This window comes from Schistocerca nitens, chromosome 5 (assembly GCF_023898315.1).
Source record: "Schistocerca nitens isolate TAMUIC-IGC-003100 chromosome 5, iqSchNite1.1, whole genome shotgun sequence".
Taxonomy (NCBI): Eukaryota; Metazoa; Arthropoda; class Insecta; order Orthoptera; family Acrididae; genus Schistocerca; species Schistocerca nitens.
Window position 1 is genome coordinate 624,844,468 of NC_064618.1, and position 21,829 is coordinate 624,866,296.

Sequence of the window (21,829 nt, forward strand, 5' to 3'; positions counted from 1 at the left end):
ACTCGCATTCGGGAGGACGACGGTTCAATCCCGCGTCCGGCCATCCTGATTTAGGTTTTCCGTGATTTCCCTAAATCGCTCCAGGCAAATGCCGGGATGGTTCCTTTCAAAGGGCACGGCCGACTTCCTTCCCTGTCCTTCACTAATCCGATGAGACCGATGACCTCGCTGTCTGGTCTCCTTCCCCAACACAACCAACCTCCCACTGCTTCTATCACCCCCTCCCTCCCGCCCCTCTCTCTCTCTTTCTCTCTCTCTCTCTCTCTCTCTCTCTCGCTTTACATTTTTTCTGAATATTTTTCTCATCGATGGCAATTCATCGAAAAGCCCAGAATATGATATTTTAAAAGAGTGAAAACATTAGAAATATTTTACTGAGATTGTAATCTTTGTAGTGTTATATAACTTTTGGTGGTCATTTTGAGTTACTTTCAGGCACGGTAAGACCCTTTTCAGCTCATTTTTTGTCATCGCCATACCACATTGGGCATATCTGTATAGGCGTGAAGTGCCCATTCTACTGAGATAGCGCGTCATAAAGCTTCGCTGGTGACTAAATTCGTACTTTAGTGATATCGGAACCCTTCGGATGACATTAGAACCCTTCACTACGTCACTTAAAACCCTAATTGCCGCCTCAGACAGCATATCACGTGCATGTTTCACGCTTGTAAGTACGTTACCTTGGAACCTCTGGATCACGGTAACGGATAATGGTATAAAAAATGTTTCAAGTTCCCAGAGAAAAGCATCTTAAGAATGTATGGTAAAACTTCCGACGATCTGCCGTGAATAGAAATTACAAAAGATGGCATCCCCACAATTCGTCCTTTTCCTACGCAAAAATCAGTTTTTCGGGGTTTCAGGAACCCATGAATAGAATGTGCTTTTATAAGACACCTGAAGTCCACCCTAGACCACACCTATTGCAAAACAACCAACCGATCTGCTCAATTTGTCTGGCTTGGAGGACGTGTGTAACGTTTAAATGTTGACCCCACACTGTACGATAGTTACAGTATTAACGCCACTTTACGCCATACTGTCCTAACGGATATATTCGCCGTACGTCCCGTATTGATTTCTGCGGTTATTTCATGTAGCGTTGCCTGTCAGTCAGCACTGACGATTCTACGCAAACGCCGCAACTCTCAGTCGTTAAACGAAAACCATCAGCCAATGCGTTTACAGGGGTGACGTAGTGCCTGAAATTTGGTATTTTCGGCACACTCTTGACACTGTGGATCTCGTAATACTTAACTCCCTAAAGATTTCTGAAATGGAATACCCTATGCCTCTAGCTCCATCTATCACTCCGCATTCAAAGTCTGTTGATTCCCATCGTGCGGCTATAACACGTCTCAAACCTGTTCACATGAATCACCTTAGTACAAACGACAACTCTGCCAACGCACTGGCCTCTTATACCTTGTGTACGCGATACTACCGCCGTCTGTATATGTGCGTATCGCTATCTCATGACTTTTGCCACCTCAGTCTATATCTGCTAGGGTATGGTCTCTGCTGGCGTCTGAAATGATGTAATACTAAACTGTTATTAACAAAGAGAACTCAAGAGATGACTTAATGCATTTTGGTATAAACAAATACTCACAGCCTGATCCAATCCGTATGGTTTCCAGTTCCAGAATGAACCCCTCCTACTCAAGTGCCGCAGTTATAAAAGACAAAGATGGAGGAGGGGATGCTTCAATCTCATTGGTCTTGGGGGCAGTGGAGGGTGGGGAGAAGAGGGACAGAGTGGACACCCTACTGGGTGACTAAATTTCCCTGATTTTTTTTCCAGGACTTTTACGGAGTTTTATTATAATTTTTCCAAATAATCTTTTTCGGTGAGGAAACTGAATGTTGAGCATGCTTTAAATATTCAGTATTTTTATCGCCTTTTTTTTAAAAAAACGTAGTTTTACTACTGTGTCAGTAAATAACTCAAAATATCTAACATACTCAGGCAAATTTACATTTCAGTGTGCCACCAAATAGCAAAGTGAATTTCAGTACACTGAATAAAGTACACCCTGTCACACACGAAATATTCCAGACATGAAGCGTATAAATTTTAAACCATCCCTAAAGTAAGATCAAATTAATTGATTTGACCGTCACAATTGTGATGAAAATTGAAAATAAGACATTTATTCGTTGTGTGCAAACAATCAGGTAGTGATACACATATAAATTTTAAGTTTAACTGATGGCCTACTACTCAAATAAAGACAGAAAAGATAACTGTAATGTGATGTCCCGTGCTGCGACACAAACATTTTGCTTCACACAACGTCACCTTATTGCAAGGCCCATACGCACAGAATATTTTCGTTTGCCACTCGGCACAACCTGTCTTTTGTGTATGTATTGTGTATTGAATCGGGAACCTAGAAACGACGGAGAGGCTTCGTCCCGTCGTAGCCCTCAGTGGTTCACAACCCCACAACAGGCCACAGAAGTCTACCCACCCCACCCCAAACCCAAGATAATTGTGCTGTTCGACCCCCAGTGGACTACCCCCCCCCCCCCCCCCCCCCGAGAACGTCAGCAATCGCCAACATAGTGTAACTGAGGCGGAATACGGGAAACCAGCCCGCATTCGCCGAGGCAGATGGAAAACCATCTTAAATGCCATGCACAGGTTGGCCGGCACACCGGACCTCGACACTAATCCGCCGAGCAGATTCGTGCCGGTGACCGCACCCCTTCCCGCTTGGGAAGCAGCACGTTAGACCGCGCGGCTAACCTGCCTTAGTGAGCCGTGTAATGTGAACTGTGTTTCTAAGACTCGCCGCTGCCCCAACTCGCAGTGATAACCTACTGACTACAGTACAGTAGTGACCCAGAATTGAGTTTAAGTATCACCAAAGAAAAAATGTTTGAAAATGTAATTTCTCAGAGTTTCGCAATCTAAATGTGAATGATTTTATTGTAGTGTCCCTAAAGTGCGATGGACGCTCATAGAAGGAAGCTTCAAAGAGGTTTGTTGCTCAATTAAAAAAAAGGACGTAAGTCTTTGGTGGCTACAGGCTTTCTTCAGCATTCAACGTTACGAAGCAATTTAAAGTGTCATAACTGCCTGTGGATGTGACATAAGCAGTAAAGTGTCCAATCACTAGATTTTTATAGTCGTCAAACTTTCCAGCACTGTAATTCAACTAAATTATTTTGCAGGTTTTTTAAAAACATTTCTATAGTGTTACTACTTACACCTGAATTTTTCACCAGATGACCTAATATCAGAAACAAGTGTTTCAAGAAACCCCTTATCAAGGCGTAACTTGATCCATCCGTACTTCTTTATTTTTGTAATAGTAGCTCTGAGCACTATGGGACTTCTGAGGTCATCAGTCCCCTAGAACTTAGAACTACTTAAACCTAACTAACGTAAGGACATCACACACATCCATGCCCGAGGCAGGATTCGAACCTCCGACCGTAGCGGTCTCGCGGTTCCAGACTGTAGCGCCTAGAACCGCACGGCCACTCCGGCCGGCTTTGTAATAGTAAATAATATTGTTACATATTGTAAATATTAATTGAGAGTATGTCCAAAGTTTGGAATACATTGTATTACGTTTCCATTCATCCTTGTGATGTAGTAAGGGTTCAAGGACCAAAAGTGTTTCATGTGACTCCAAAAGATGGTAGCTTTTCTTTTCTATATAACGTTAAATATGCACCGAGTCTACGACATGTATGCACAAACACATATGCGCACGGATGTACATCTACATCCATACTCCGCAAACCACCTGACGGTGAGTGGCGGAGGGTACTCTGAATACCTCTATTCCAGTCTCGTATTGTTCGTGGAAAGAAGGATTGTCGGTATGCCTCTGTGTGGGCTCTAATCTCTCTGATTTTGTCCTCGTGGTCTCTTCGTGAGAATACGTAGGAGGGAGCAATATACTGCTTGACTCCTCGGTGAAGGTATGTTCTCGAAACTTCAACAAAAGCCCGTACCGAGCTACTGAGCGTCTCTCATGTAGAGTCTTCCACTGGAGTTTATCGATCATCTCCGTAACGCTTTCGCGATTGCTAAATGATCCTGTAACGAAGCGCGCTGCTCTCCGTTGGATCTTCTCCATCTCTTCTATCATCCCTATCTGGAACAGATCCCACACCGATGAGCAGTATTCAAGCAGGGGGCAACAAGTGTATGTAACCTACTTCCTTTGTTTTCGGATTGCATTTCCTTAGGATTCTTCCAATGAATCTCACTCTGGCATTTGCTTTACCGACGATTAATTTTATATGGTCATTCCATTTTAAATCACTCCTAATGCCTACTCCCATATAATTTGTGGAATTAACTGCTTCCAGTTGCTGAGCTGCTATATTGTAGCTAATGATAAAGGATCTTTCTTTCTATGTATTCGCAGCACATTACACTTGTCTACATTGAGATTCCATTGCCATTCCCTGCACCATGCGTCAATTCGTTGCAGATCCTCCTGCATTTCAGTACAATTTTCCATTGTTACAACCTCTCGATATACTACAGAATCATCCGCAAAAAGCCTCAGTGAACTTCCGATGTTATCCACAAGGTCATTTATATATACTGTGAATAGCAACGGTCCTACGACACTCCCCTGCGGCACACCTGAAATCACTCTTACTTCGGAAGACTTCTCTCCATTGAGAATGACATGCTGTATTCTGTTATCTAGGAACTCTTCAATCCAATCACAAAATTAGTCTGATAATCCATATGCTCTTACTTTGTTCATTAAACGACTGTGGGGAACTGTATCAAACGCCTTGCGGAAGTCAAGAAACACGCCATCTACCTGGGAACCCGTGTCTATGGCCCTCTGAGTCTCGTGGACGAATAGCGCGAGCTGGGTTTCACACGATCGTCGTTTTCGAAACCCATGCTGATTCCTACAGAGTAGATTTCTAGTCTCCAGAAAAGTCATTATACTCGAACGTAATACGTGTTCCAAAATTCTACAATTGATCGACGTTAGAGATATAGGTCTATAGTTCTGCACATCTGTTCGACGTCCTTTCTTGAAGACGGGGATGACCTGTGCCCTTTTCCAATCTTTTGGAACGCTACGCTTTTCTAGAGACCTACGGTACACCGCTGAAAAAAGGGGGGCACGTTCCTTCGCGTACTCTGTGTAAAATCGAACTAGTATCCCATCAGGTCCAGCGGCCTTTCCTCTTTTGAGCGATTTTAATTTTATTTCTATCCTTCGGTCATCTATTTCGATATCTACCATTTTGTCATCTGTGCGACAATCTAGAGAAGGAACTACAGCGCAGTTTTCCTCTGTGAAACAGCTTTGGAAAAAGACATTTATGTTTCGGCCTTTAGTCCGTCATCCTCTGTTTCAGTACCATTTTGGTCACATAGTGTCTGGACATTTTGTTTTGATCCACCTACGGTTTGACATGAGAGCAAAATTTCTTAGGATTTTCTGCGAAGTCAGTACACAGAACTTTACTTTCGAATTCACTGAACGCCTCTCGCATAACGCTCCTCACACATTTAGCTTCGTGTAATTTTTGTTTGTCTGCAAGGCTTTGGCTATGTTTATGTTTGCTGTGAAGTTCCCCTGGCTTCCGCAGCAGTTTTCTAACTCGTTTGTTGTACCACGGTGGGTCTTTTCCATGTCTTACGATCTTGCTTGGCACATACTCATCTAATGCATAATGTACGATTGTTTTGAACTTTGTCTACTGATCCTCAACACTGTCTGTACTTGAGACAAAACTTTTGTGTTGAGCCGTCAAGTACTCTGAAATCTGCTTTTTGTCACTTTTGCTAAACAGAAAAATCTTCCTACCTTTTTTAATATTTCTATCTACGACCGAAATCATTGATGCAGTAACCGCTTTATGATCGCTGATTCCCTGTTCTGCGTTAACTGTTTCAAATAGTTCGGGTCTATTTGTCACCAGAAGGTCTAATATGTTATCGCCACGAGTATGTTCTCTGTTTAACTGCTAAAGGTGGTCTTCAGATAATGCACTTAAAAAAATTTCACTGGATTCTTTGTCCCTGCCACCCGTTATAAACGTTTGAGTCTCCCAGTCTATATCTGGTAAATTAAAATCTCCACCCAGAACTATAACATGGACGGGAAATCTACACGAAATATTTTCCAAATCTTCCTTCAGGTGCTCTGCCACAGCAGCTGCTGAGCCAGGGGGCCTATAGAGACATCTAATTACCATGTTTGAGCCTGCTTTAATCGTGACCTTCATCCAAATTATTTCACATTTCGGATATCCGTCAATTTCCTTCAGTACTATTGAACTTTTTATCGCTGTAAACACGCCTCCCCCTTCACTACCCAGCCTGTCTCTGCGGTATACATTCCAATCTGAGTTTAGAATTTCATCACTGTTTACATCTGGTTTCAGCCAACTTTCCGTCCCTAGTACTATGTGGTAATTGTGACCGTTTATTAATGAAAGCAGTTCTGGGACCTCTCTATAGAGGCACCTGCAGTTTACTATTACCACATTAATATTGTCATTTCCTGTTGCGTTTTGTCTACCACCACCTTGTCGCCTCTCAGGAGGCGTCTTGTCGGGCCTAGGGAGGGAATTCTCTAACCTAAAAAACCAACATGTGCACTCCACACGTACTTCGCTACCCTTGTAGCCGCTTCCTGCGTGTAGCGCACGCCTGACATATTCAGGGGGACACTACATTTCTCCACCCGGTAGCGGAGGTCGAGAAATTTGTACCCCAGATCTCTGCAGAATCGTCTGAGCCTCTGGTTTAAGCCTTACACTCGGCTCCAAACCAGAGGAACGCGATCGGTTCTGGGAGCTATACTACAAATAGTTAACTCAGATTCCACCCCGCGAGCGAGGCTTTCCGCCTTCACCAATTCCACCAACCGCCTGTACGAACTGAGGATGACCTCTGAACCCAGACGGCAGGAGTCATTGGTGCCGACATGAGCAACAACTTGCAGTCGGGTGCACCCAGTGCTCTCTATCGCCGGCGGCAGGGCCTCCTCCACTCGGATGAAACCCCCCGGCAAGCAGACAGAGTGAACACTGGCCTTCTTCCCCGACCTTTCCGCTATTTACCTAAGGGGCTCCATCACCAGCCTAACGTTCGAGCTCCCAATAACTAATAAACCCCTCCCCCCGTGTGCCTCCTCGGACCTTGCTGAAGGAGCGGCCACATGTCCACTCACAGGCAGAGCGGGCGATGCCACACGGCCAGCCTCCACATTGACCCTCCGCCACGTGCGCCGCGAACGCCACTGAACCCCCCACTCCCCTTGTAGAGAGGGTGGCCCAACCGCGCCCGGTATCCGCGAAGATGTCTCGACAGCAGGGACTGTGGGTGAAGTATGTAACACGTGGGGTGCACCATGCGACGCACCAGACTCCCCACTGCCGCTATACTCCGAGGCAGCAGCCTGAAGACGGCTGAACGCGGCCATTAGCACGCTCAACTGTTCGCGGACAGTGGACAGCTCCTCCTGCATCCGTACACAGCAGTCACACATTCTATCCATCCTAAGAAATCAACAATTAACTGTAGAGAATTAATCAACTTTTAACTAGACTGTTAATTCACTAAAGGCGACTGATAGCTGACTAAACTGTGGTTACTAGATACTTCTTGTTGGAAACAATGAAAATAAGCACTACCTGTCTCTGGACTGTACAAGAAAACACGAAATCTATGGAACATTATTATTAGTACTCGAAAATTAAAGCTTCAAATGGTTCAAATGGCTCTGAGCACTATGGGACTCAACTGCTGTGGTTATCAGTCCCCTAGAACTTAGAACTACTTAAACCTAACTAACCTAAGGACATCACACACATCCATGCCCGAGGCAGGATTCGAACCTGCGACCGTAGCAGTCCCACGGTTCCGGACTGCGCGCCTAGAACCGCGAGACCACCGCGGCCGACAATTAAAGCTTCCTAAAAGCAAAAACACACGGAAAAAGAAGTGACAAGTAATAAAAACACAGTTAATACTTAAATTTACGTAGCATGCTGCACAGCAGATGTGAAGCAGTCGGCAGTTACGACGACACTGGCGAGGGGAATTCCACCATCAGCACTTTTGAAATAACGTAGCCTAACACAATGTCGGTCGAATAGCTTGAGCTTCTAGTGTTTCATATCAGTTTCACATGTTTTAGTATTGTGGGACGTTTTATAGTCCCCCCGATCGTGCTAGCTGCAGCCTTTGTACTCTAGTTTTATGATGCAAGATATGCAAGATGGAAATATATCCATATTCTTGCCTCATGAGAGCCGCTGCTAGTTATGTTATTTCCGTAAGTAAATGTACTGGAGGATCTCTCCTCGCACATCTCGCAGACTTACTGCATCAAATTTTTACCCTTCCTCCACCTCAATTTGTCGACTGTTCCTGATTATCGTCACTGGTGATTGACATGAAACTGCGGTGTTTCACTGCCGTATTCTTACAATGACACAATAAAATAATAAAGCCACGTTTCCATCGCGCGAGATACTGTACTGCGGTCTGTCACGCGAGGGCATATTGGGCGATACGGATCCTATGTTACAAGGGCTGAAGAGTAATCGTTCGGTCGAATCTGTGAGATGAGAATGGAAAATTTTACTAATTTATGTGACTTCGACACATAGCTGGTTTTGTTGAAATGGTCAAGCAGCTGAAAACGGCTTGGCTTGTCGCACGTTCATGTGCAAGTATCTACCGAAACTGATAGGAAACCAAGTGGACGAATAAATGTTTAATGTCCATATCCTTTCCAAAAACGTACATATTTCAGGCTTCCATGCTCCTCACGGCAGAACAGGGTGCAATATGCACTATAACTGAGAAACTTAAAGCGACGTTGGGAAAGTCGGAAGTGCTTATGAGCATATTGTTAATAGCAAACGACATGTAAAGAGAGAATTTACTGATCGAGTGACATTTTTACTTACGACTGCTGGAGGCTCGGAAACGCGATTGGATCATGGAAAAACAAAAGCGAGTTGACATATCAACTAAATGACTCCTATCACGCTACATAGGCGCTAGTATCAGGAAACGCTGTCCTCCCAAGAATGTCTCTTCAGCACGTGGATCTGGAACGTATGCCAGTCCGTGGAGTTTGTACATGACTGGGGGACTCAAATCACTTGGGTATTCTTGTGACCTGCGGTTGTTACACTGCAATAATGCTATTGCCGCTCATTTCCTTCCCTTTATGGCTGACTACTTCGCTAATGAACATGGCACTTCCCAGTCAGAAACTTGTCTGTGCAATAAGTCCAGAAATTTGCTATAATAGTTTTTGGAACATAATCAACTCCAGATCATATGTAGGACTCAAATTCTCCGGATATTAGTACTGTCTAACAAACTTTGATTCATAAACTTCATCTTCGCACGAACATTTCAATCTGCTTCTGAGCACAAACCTTGGGCTTGTAGAATGTATTTTGTATCTAACTGCAGATGTTTTGGGTGCAAGAAGTACAACAACACGCTATCATGGGGACTGATGTCATCTATCAGCAGAACAGACATGGATGCCTGCACAATTTCGAAGAAGGAATGTCCCACACATACAATAACGAATTTAACGTTACTTGTCTTAACGAAATAGAAACAAACGACAAGTACAGATGTGAACATTTAGAAAATATGAAACATAAGGAGCGATCAAAAAGTTTCCGTTGCCACTGCGTATATGCAACGTAGCGTGACTCCGATGTGCGTATATAAGCAGCGACATGTAGGCACGGAATTAGTGTAGCATTCGTATCTTTCCCACGTGCGTGCAGTAAATGCGGAAACGTAAAGTAAGGCGACGTTATTACCAAATGCGTCCACACAGGACCAACGTGGCGTTATTCTTTTCTTGGCAGCCGGATGACAAACACCGGTAACATCAGTCTGAGAATGACGAATGTATTTGCAATTAAGGTGAAACGTCCGGAAAAATTGCGACAAGGGGTGCTGTTGCTTCTTGATAACGCACGTCCCCATGTCGCAAATGTCGTAACGCCAACCAAAGGAGACGACATTTGAGCACCCGCCTTGAAATCATGATCTCTCCCCATGCTGTTATCACGCCTTCGCTTCCTTAAAAGAGATCTTGACGGGTCGGAGGTCCCTGTCGGATGAGTATGAGCAGCAGGCAATTACGTCATTCCTTATGTAGCAGGGGATGGCGTTTTTACTCATCAGGAAGTGGCGTTTTCCGACCGTGTACCATCAATATGGAGCATCGGTGGGATGATTGCCGCAATGCTCAGGGTGATTTTGCCCGAATGGCAAACCGATTCTGGACTTTACTGCCTTCGAACGGAAACTTTTTGATCGCTTGTTATTGTTTGCTCACTTGAGGCGGTCCGTTCCAAAACTGGTCTTATCCAATTTTTTTTACGAAATTGGTGAAGCCTACTCCGATTTTCTTTAGTACCCGGCGCATTGACTAATTAGTCTATATTCACTCAAAAGTTGTTCTCTACCGTAGAAATCATTAGCAAAAATCGGTCATCGTTCCAAAACTTGCCTTATTTACTCCAAGTGTCGTTACAATAGTCGCCTTATCCTACCAGCCAATGAAATTCAATTCCTCCCGCTTATTATTTAATTCTTGCAAGAATGCTTCACCCGCATGACCAGTCGTTAGTCCCATGCTTTTTTCAAGGACTGCTTGTGGGAGACGTTTAAATTTTTTTTTCATAACCAGAGGAAAAATTCCGGTCTTTTCGGAATCATCCTTCTGTTTCTTTATAACTGGATCAAAGTTAGTCATCAGCTCTTTGGGAAGGCGCGGGAATCCGTCCCTTCGCACTGTGGATCATCATCTTCCAGAGGTGCGAGTCATTTTCCATTTTGTCAATACTTCTCTCCAATGGGATTTTAGAGGCTGCAATGGACAGGTTGCATCTGGCGGGAGCGAGAAGAACTTTATGTTATTTTCCTCACAGGGACGTAGTAGTTGGTTGGTTGGTTGGTTGGTTGGTTGTTTGGGGAAGGAGACCAGACAGCGTGGTCATCGGTCTCATCGGATTAGGGAAGGATGGGGAAGGAAGTCGGCCGTGCCCTTTCAGAGGAACCATCCCGGCATTTGCCTGGAGTGATTTAGGGAAATCACGGAAATCCTAAATCAAGATGGCCGGACGCGGGCTTGAACCTTCGTCCTCCCGAATGCGAGTCCAGTGTCTAACCAGGGACGTAGTACATCGAGACTTATATGGAAACTTAGCCTAAAAACTAAAACTGGTAACAATCTAACTTGCTTATTTAAAATTTGGAGAATAAGTGATGTAAACAAATCTTCAAAAACCTTGTGGTCAGATCAGTCTGATCTTGTTCGATTACACGTTATTATAAATGATTAAAGCGATTTCTCAGATTCGTTGTATATACATCAGTACGCATATATACTTAATGTCACAGGGCTTTGTACACACAGAAAAACTCAATAAGTATTTTTTATGTTTTTTTTTACATTACAAGTGTTCCATATTTTCCCTCCTACTGATTCTGGAGAATCAAGTCGATAATAAAGTTCTTCCCTTGTTCAGAACAATTTATTCAAAAGCACTGCTGATGGGAGCTCGTAGTTTTGGTAGGTTTGGTGGTAGAGGAGGCGTAAGCGATGAATCTTTCACATAACGCCACACAAAAATATCGCACGGGGTTGCGTCGGAAGAATGTGGAGGCCATGACGCGAATTGCTGATTATCAGCCCCACCAAGACTGACCCACTGGTTCTTCAATTTCTTGTTTAAGAAATCATGAACATCATGATGGAAGAGGGGTGGAGCACCATACTGTTTGTAGGTGAAGTCCACACTGTCTGTCTCCAGTTGTGGCAAGAGCCAATTTTCCAGCAATTACGTAATTCTTCATGCAGCAGGGCATGACGTTTTTACGCAGCAGGACGTGGCGTTTTACCGACCGGGTACCATCAACATGGTCAACATGGTGCATCGGTGGGATGATCGCCGCAATGCTCACGGTGATTTTGCCCGAATGGCACACCGATTCTGGACCTTACTGCCTTCGAACGGAAACTATTTGATCGCTTGTTACTGTTTGATCACTTCAGAGCGTCACTTCACTGTCATTACCTAATGGCTTGTCTTTAAGTTTACGAATCAGGTTTGAAATTCACAGCGAAACAACCAAATTATTTAGTTTATTTGCAGTTACAAATGCAGCTTTTCTGTTAGACTTAGCCAAATAAGGAAGCATCGGAGGCAAGTGAGAAATAATCTAGTATGGACAAAACAATAACAAAAATATCCGTACTGCTCTATTGAAACCATTTATCACTGATACCTGAGAGAATCAAGTTGCAGAGGCAAGTCAACTGATCAGCAAACTATCAATGAATTTCCCCAGCTACAGAAAATATGTGAACTTCTGAGTGAGGCATTGTAACATGCCATCAACCGTGCTTTCTCTTATTCCCAATTTTCAATCTAAGTTATATTAGTCGTTATATGTTGATAATTATAGGTATAAGGCATAAATAACAGTACGATGACAATTTTGATCGAAAAAGAACTAGTGGTTAATATGTGAACGGCCTAAGTCAGGACGGTGTTGATTTGCTGGTGGTGAACAACTGATTTGCCTGCACAAATTAAAACAATACTGAAAGCGATACAAGATTAGGTCACTGAAAGTCGGTGAAACAGAAGGAAAGAGTATCCTATATTAAAATCTGTAAAGCTCTAGCATCTACAGACTGTTTTAAAAGGTTTCATGAGATGAAAATAACCGACCACAAGTTAGTTACTGACAGACTTTCAGTGTTCAGAAAACAGCAAATTCCCAATTTACTGGAAACGCAGTGTAACAAATGATAAAACAGAACAATGCAATCGATTTGATATACCAGTTATCAACAAGGCTGACCAAATTTCCTTGCTCATAAACACTTCTATACTCAACACACAATTTGCACACTTTCTGGAATGAGAGGGAGGCAGGCTCCGGCAGGTGAAGAGATAGCTATGCAGAAACAAGGAATCTGTGTACATACTTCGATTTATAATATCGGATACCCGCATTATCTCAGAGAAAACTTTCAAGAGCCTATAGGACCTAAAACTCAAGCCTGCACTCCCTTGGCAACTTTCAAGAGCCTGTAGGGCCTAGAACTTAGAGAACTAATTAAACCTAACTAACCTAAGGACATCACACACATCAATGCCCGAGGCAGGATTCGAACCTGCGACCGTAGCGGGCGCTCGGTTCCAGACTGCAGCGCCTAGAACCACACGGCCACTCCGGCCGGCCCTTGGCAAATGCAGAAGGCAGATTTCGCAGAATATATTTAACATACTGGTAACTTGTCTTTGAAACTGTTATGGTTATTAAAAACATGACAGATTGAGTGGATAATTTACAATAATAATAATAATAATAATAATAATAATAATAATAATAACAGCTATCTATTGGTCTGTTGGGTTTCTCGTATTTAACCTAGATATGGCTTATAAAACTAATACAACAGATTTCGCCATAAATATAAATTTCATTCACGGCTGTTTCTACGGTGCATTTTTCGCTTGGTAATCGAATTAAGAGTCACACAGTGAAGACTGAAGTGCGTGATTCGCTGATGTTTACGAATCAACCACCCTCCACAGTTCAAGGGCAAGGCCTTTATTGCCCGTTTTCAATTTACATGGTAATTTTGTGGCGTTTAATAGCCCGTGCATAAACAGAACATGTAGACTGAGCTCCAGGCAGTGATGTCCGGCTGTGTGAAATATTCCCTGCTGCTCAGTTATAACGTAAAATAAAATCACGTAAACGAGTAATCCAATGTTATCTAAGCAGACGTAATAAATAGTGTCATTTACCGCACTGAACCTTACAATGTGAATTTGGTAATCCTTGCAATTACTATAAGTTCCCTAAACATCCCGTATTCGAATCTGCGTCCTTAATTATTCGTAATGCAACTGGTCAATCAAGCAACAAACTGCTATTGCGCATCAAATTTCTGAGTGGATTACATTCCACGCATTTCTTACTTGTTCATCAGGCTATACCACCTCCTGTTATGATTTGATGTCGAAGAAACGGCAGGCACTAAATCATTTGAACTTCAATCACTGTCTTTTTCTTCATAAATTTCTCGACATTGTCGATATTGTAGAGAGGGGTTACGTTGTGGCAGATTTTATGTTTGTGTTACGTCAAATATTATATTCCAAAGACAATCAAAACACATTATCTGCATAACAAATGTATATTCTTCCTCGGTATAGTTATTTGTCGCTTATTTTGAAATCTTTAACAACAACAGAGAATATTTCGTTGAAAGTTGTCACAATGATACTCCGCCAGGTGGGCTACACTGTTAACAGCTCTTTTTTATCCTTGAAAGCAAGAGAAAAAATTGTTTTCACACAGCTACGGAAATCGTGATATATATATATATATATATATGTGTGTGTGTGTGTGTGTGTGTGTGTGTGTGTGTGTGTGTGTGTGTGTGTGTGTGAGATTTAAATTACGTAGTACATGATTTTTATACAGTGAGAAAGTGAGAACATTCCTTTTTCACCTCCGTAGCGATACAACTTAGCTTTTGTTTATCTTTGTTTATATCATTTACTTCGATGCCCTCGGTTTCCCTCTGGCTTTGCGAAATGAATAGCGTACAAAACTTTTGTCTTTGTGTATAAAATTTCATCTGAATGGATCGGCCATCTCCAATTAATTTTTTATCGTTCCGTGCCGCTCACCATGTATCCTCCACTTTTTACTCCCATAATTTTGCCACGGTAGGAGGTGCCCTCAAACACAACCAAAAGAAACTGACCACTCGAAAGACATCTGCACCGTTTGTTTCCAGAAAGCTAGTATAATTTGTGAGCAACGCAGATGGAGAACGCTCTACGTCTGACATGTTCGAATCATCTTCATTCAATTCCACGCTCTCGTCAGAATCGTGAAGAGAAAATGTGTCACTGGTGTCGTCAGTCTCGTCGTCTGGCGTGTCTGTGAGCACAGAAATTGTATGGGACGGTTTTGAAACTTTGCAGGAAATTACATTTTATTGTTTCCCTTTCTTCCCAAATAGTTTTTCCATCATATTTTTGTTGTCGATGGCTTCCTGAAAATCGACAGGACTGATGATTTTTCCTGGTGGGACATTAACATTTTGCGTCTATTAGTGGTACGAAATTTCGTCAATTCCTCCCTCTTATTATTTAATTCTTGCAAGAATGCTTCACCCGCATGACCAGTCATTAGTCCCATGCTTTTTTCAAGGACTGCTTGTGGAAGACGTTTAAATTTTTTTTCCTATCCAGAGAAAAAATTTTGTTTTTTTCGGAATCATCCTTCTGTTTCTTTATAACTAGATCAAAGTTAGTCATCAGCTCTTTGGGAAGGCGCGGGAATTCGTCCCTTCACACTGTGGAGCATCATCTTCCAGAGATGCGAGTCATTTTCCATTTTGTCAATACTTCTCTCCAATGGGATTTTAGAGGCTGCAATGGACAGGTTGCATCTGGCGGGAGCGAGATGAACTTTATGTTATTTTCCTCACAGGGACGTAATACATCGAGACTTATATGGAAACTTAGAGTGTCACCAGTTTTAGCTTTTAGGCTTACTTGCTTCTTTAAAATTGGGAGAATAAGTGATGTAAACAAATCTTCAAAAACCTCGTGGTCAAATCAGTCTGATTTTGTTCGTTTATACAACGTTATTATAAATGATTAAAGCGATTTCTCAGATTCGTTGTATATATATATCAATATGTATATATACTTAATGTCACAGGGTTTTGTACACACAGAAAAACTCAATAAGCATTTTTTTTTTTTTTACATTACAAGTATTTCATATTTGCCCTCCTACTGATTCTGGAGATACCAAGCCGATAATGAAGTTCTTCCCATGTTCCTATCAATCTGTTCAAAAGCACTGCTGACGCTAGCTCATAGTTCTGGTAGTTTTGTTGGTAGAGGAGCGTAAACGACGAATCTTTCACATAACGCCACCCAAAGAAATCGCACGGGGTTGCGTCGGAAGAATGTGGAGGCCATGACACGAATTGCTGATTATCTGCCCCACCAGGACCAGGTGAAGCAAATGGGGGAGAAGCTGTTGAGGTTCTGGAGGAATGTGAATAAGGTGTCCTCGCCTTCAATCCAGATAGCAAAGATGTCATCAATGAATCTGAACCAGGTGAGGGGTCTAGGATTCTGGGTTTTTAGGAAGGATTCCTCTACATGGCCCATGAATAGGTTAGCATAGGATGGTGCCATGCGGGTGCCCATAGTCGTACCGCGAATTTGTTTGTAGGTAATGCCTCAACCTAACAAGCCACCTTCCTAGATGTTGACCTTCACCTCAGAGATGACTACATGAGTACCTCCATCCATATCAAACCTACTAACCACCAGTAATACCTCCACTTCAACAGCTGCCACCCATTCCATACCAAGAAGTCCCCTCCGTACAGCCTAGCCACCCGTGGTTGTCACATCTGCAGTGACGAGCAGTCCCTCTCAAAATATACCGAGGGTCTCACTGAAGCCTTCACTGACTGTAATTATCCTCTTTTTTTTTTGGTCATCAGTCTACTGACTGGTTTGATGCGGCCCGCCACAAATTCCTTTCCTGTGCTAACCTCTTCATCTCAGAGTAGCGCTTGCAACCTATGTCCTCAATTATTTGCTTGACGTATTCCAATCTCTGTCTTCCTCTACAGTTTTTGCCCTCTACAGCTCCCTCTAGTACCATGGAAGTCATTCCCTCATGTCTTAGCAGATGTCCTATCGTTCTGTCCCTTCTCCTTACCAGTGTTTTCCACATATTCCTTTCCTCTCCGATTCTGCGTAGAACCTCCTCATTCCTTACCTTATCAGTCCACCTAATTTTCAGCATTCGTCTATAGCACCACATCTCAAATGCTTCGATTCTCTTCTGTTCCGGTTTTCCCACAGTCCATGTTTCACTACCATACAATGCTGTACTCCACACGTACATCCTCAGAAATTTCTTCCTCAAATTAAGGCCGGTATTTGATATTAGTAGACTTCTCTTGGCCAGAAATACCTTTTTTGCCATAGCGAGTCTGCTTTTGATGTCCTCCTTGCTCCGTCCGTCATTGGTTATTTTACTGCCTAGGTAGCAGAATTCCTTAACTTCATTGACTTCGTGACCATCAATGCTGATGTTAAGTTTCTCGCTGTTCTCATTTCTACTACTTCTCATTACCTTCGTCTTTCTCCGATTTACTCTCAAACCATACTGTGTACTCATTAGACTGTTCATTCCGTTCAGCAGATCATTTAATTCTTCTTCACTTTCACTCAGGATAGCAATGTCATCAGCGAATCGTATCATTGATATCCTTTCACCTTGTATTTTAATTCCACTCCTGAACCTTTCTTTTATTTCCATCATTGCTTCCTCGATGTACAGATTGAAGAGTAGGGGCGAAAGGCTACAGCCTTGTCTTACACCCTTCTTAATACGAGCACTTCGTTCTTGATCGTCCACTCTTATTATTCCCTCTTGGTTGTTGTACATATTGTATATGACCCGTCTCTCCCTATAGCTTACCCCTACTTTTTTCAGAATCTCGAACAGCTTGCACCATTTTATATTGTCGAACGCTTTTTCCAGGTCGACAAATCCTATGAAAGTGTCTTGATTTTTCTTTAGCCTTGCTTCCATTATTAGCCGTAACGTCAGAATTGCCTCTCTCGTCCCTTTACTTTTCCTAAAGCCAAACTGATCGTCACCTAGCACATTCTCAATTTTCTTTTCCATTCTTCTGTATATTATTCTTGTAAGCAGCTTCGATGCATGAGCTGCTAAGCTGATTGTGCGATAATTCTCGCACTTGTCAGCTCTTGCCGTCTTCGGAATTGTGTGGATGATGCTTTTCCGAAAGTCAGATGGTATGTCGCCAGACTCATATATTCTACACACCAACGTGAATAGTCGTTTTGTTGCCACTTCCCCCAATGATTTTAGAAATTCTGATGGAATGTTATCTATCCCTTCTGCCTTATTTGACTGTAAGTCCTCCAAAGCTGTTTTAAATTCCGATTCTAATACTGGAGCCCCTATCTCTTCTAAATCGACTCCTGTTTCTTTTTCTATCACATCAGACAAATCTTCACCCTCATATAGGCTTTCAATGTATTCTTTCCACCTATCTGCTCTCTCCTCTGCATTTAACAGTGGAATTCCCGTTGCACTCTTAATGTTACCACCATTGCTTTTAATGTCACCAAAGGTTGTTTTGACTTTCCTGTATGCTGAGTCTGTCCTTCCGACAATCATATCTTTTTCAATGTCTTCACATTTTTCCTGCAGCCATTTCGTCTTAGCTTCCCTGCACTTCCTATTTATTTCATTCCTCAGCGACTTGTATTTCTGTATTCCTGATTTTCCCGGAACATGTTTGTACTTCCTCCTTTCATCAATCAACTGAAGTATTTCTTCTGTTACCCATGGTTTCTTCGCAGCTACCTTCTTTGTACCTATGTTTCCCTTCCCAACTTCTGTGATGACCCTTTTTAGAGATGTCCATTCCTCTTCAAATGTACTACCTACTGCGCTATTCCTTATTGCTGTATCTATAGCGTTAGAGAACTTCAAACGTATCTCGTCATTCCTTAGTACCTCCGTATCCCACTTCTTTGCGTATTGATTCTTCCTGAGTAATGTCTTGAACTTCAGTCTACTCCTATCCTTGTACAAAAACAAATCTCCCACCACCTCCCAAAGTCCCACAGTCCAGCCACAGAGGAGCATTCCCCTCGTAACTCAGTACCATCCAGGACTGGAGCAACTGAATTACACTCTCCATCAGGGTTTCGATTACCTCTCGTCATGCCTTGAAATAAGAAATGTCCTGCCCACTATCCCTCCCACCCTTCCTACCGTGGTATTCCACTGTCCACCGAACCTACACAATATAATCGTCCATCCTTACACAACCCCTGCTCCCAATCCCTTACCTCATGGCTCATACCCCTGTAATAGACATAGAAGCAAGACCTGTCCCATACATCCATCTACCACCACCTACTACAGTCCAGTCACAAACATCACCTATCCCATCAAAGGCAGGGCTACCTGTGAAACCAGTCATGTGAATTACAAGCTAAGCTGCAACCTTAGTGCTGCATTCTATGTAGGCATGACAACCAACAAGCTGTGGCCAAGAAACAAGTGGACCACCCTGTTGCTGAACACGCTGCCAAACATGATATCCCTCATCTTAATGACTGCTTCGCAGCAATGCATCCTATGTTCCCATAACCCTCCTGGCCTCAACCTTCATTAGTCACTGCCCTCACCCATCCAGCTCCCTCCCTGTTCCGATTCCAGCACTACACAGCCATCATTTCATGCCACACCCAGTCTTTTAATTATTTTTTATTTCTCTCCTTTCCACTACTTACCCCCTCCCTCCTCCGCACCTTCTCTCCTGCCCTCCATCTAAACTGCAACACTTGACTGTCCACCATTCCCACCATAATATCCCTTCCCCCTGCCACCCCAGCCTCCTCCTTACCCCCACCCAGTCGCCACTCCCATCATGCACTGGTGCTGCTGTTCACAGTGTGGTCTCAGCTCTCTGAGACTGCAGACATGTGTGCAAGTTGCTTTTGTGTGTGTGTGTGTGTGTGTGTGTGTGTGTGTGTGTGTGTGTGTGTGTGTGTGCGCACGTGCACATGTTTGTGTATGTGTATCTACTGCTGACAAAGGCCTTAATGGCTGAAAGCTTTAATTGTGTGAATCTTTTTATTGTGCCTATCACGACTCAACATCTCCGCTATATGGTGAATACTGTATGTTGGTGTTTCTGTCCAATATCAACCACTTTTCATTCTTTTTGTTTATATTACACGAATATCGTCAGCAATTATTTCATGTAAAAGGCAGTGTTTGTTCATAAAAACAGATATGAAAACAGTACATAATAGAAAGGCAAAAAAGAACTAAAGGTTTTTATTTCTTTGCTACTCACTTTCCGTCGACAGCGTCAATGATACTTGCTGCAATACCTAATTCCTGGAAACATGTCAGCATTTTTTTCCTCCTTTCTGGGCGTCTTTGTAAATTGATCATATAAACTTCATCAAAGCCCATTGCATCTGGCTCTGGGTAAATAAGGTAGTCCAGAAAAATGTCATTTATTGGAAAGTCAGCACCATCAGCTGTAAGTAAACAAACATGCTTGAGTCCACATATGTGCCTCTCTCCCTCCTCCCTCCCCCCCCCCCCAACACACACACACAAAGTGTATCAATTTAACATATGATAAATACTTTTTTTAAGTAAATAATAAGAACAAAATATTCAATGTTTAGAGAGAGAGAGAGAGAGAGAGAGAGAGAGAGCTTTTGCATTAGGAGAAAAGGAAAAATGGAATGATAGAACACTATAGCATCAGAAACAATGGGCATCAAGATTTGTTATTGTCCATTTTGCCAAACTTTGTGCAGCAAAGGTGGGTGCAGAAGTAGCTGCATGTGTGACTTGGCCTGAAGCAATTGCCTGATTTTCCCCTCTTCCTTTATTTGTAATACTCTTTCATCTGTGCAAAAATATCATAATCCCAGGAACCCTCCCCGTAGTACACTAGCTTCATAAGGTGTGAACAATGCTAACTGGCAGCAGTCTTATGATCTCAGCAGACTCAGTCCACATCTGACTGTTGTTAAATCTCAGTGCCTGGATTGAACAAAAATAGTTTTCAACCTGATCATATGTGAGCAGGGACCTCGTGTCACCATTATCATTTACCAGTCAATCATTCTTTCTTTGTGTAACCTACAATAGATTAGTGCGGAGAGCAGAGAACTAATCCACTATGATTTCTGCATTGTGGGCAAATAAAGATGAGACAATCTATCAAGATTATCTTCTGAGAACTTGCGGGGTGAACACTGTGAACATTTGGATGGTACATTGAGACTATCTTGACTGGCTCCCGTAATCCTCATTATTATACAGGGTGATTCAAAAAGAATACCACAACTTTAAAAATGTGTATTTAATGAAAGAAACATAATATAACCTTCTGTTATACATCATTACAAAGAGTATTTAAAAAGGTTTTTTTTCACTCAAAAACAAGTTCAGAGATGTTCAATATGGCCCCCTCCAGACACTCGAGCAATATCAACCCGATACTCCAACTCGTTCCACACTCTATGTAGCATATCAGGCGTAACAGTTTGGATAGCTGCTGTTATTTCTCGTTTCAAATCATCAATGGCGGCTGGGAGAGGTGGCCGAAACACCATATCCTTAACATACCCCCATAAGAAAAAATCGCAGGGGGTAAGATCAGGGCTTCTTGGAGGCCAGTGATGAAGTGCTCTGTCACGTGCTGCCTGGTGGCCGATCCATCGCCTCGGGTAGTTAACGTTCAGGTAGTTACGGACAGATAAGTGCCAATGTGGTGGCGCTCCATCCTGCTGAAACATGAATTGTTGTGCTTCTTGTTCGAGCTGAGGGAACAGCCAATTCTCTAACATCTCCAGATACACTCCTGGAAATGGAAAAAAGAACACATTGACACCGGTGTGTCAGACCCACCATACTTGCTCCGGACACTGCGAGAGGGCTGTACAAGCAATGATCACACGCACGGCACAGCGGACACACCAGGAACCGCGGTGTTGGCCGTCGAATGGCGCTAGCTGCGCAGCATTTGTGCACCGCCGCCGTCAGTGTCAGCCAGTTTGCCGTGGCATACGGAGCTCCATCGCAGTCTTTAACACTGATAGCATGCCGCGACAGCGTGGACGTGAACCGTATGTGCAGTTGACGGACTTTGAGCGAGGGCGTATAGTGGGCATGCGGGAGGCC

The 21,829-nt window shown here is 43.0% G+C and overlaps 1 protein-coding gene across 1 annotated transcript in view; it reads right to left on the reverse strand.

Moving 5' to 3' along the window:
* LOC126259947 (glycosyltransferase 25 family member) overlaps positions 1–21,829 on the reverse strand; it is an 846,623-nt gene that overhangs the window by 755,341 nt on the left and 69,453 nt on the right. The window contains exon 5 of the mRNA XM_049957050.1: positions 19,980–20,169. Coding sequence (XP_049813007.1) covers positions 19,980–20,169 — 190 coding nt within the window. The remainder of the gene's footprint in view (positions 1–19,979; positions 20,170–21,829) is intronic.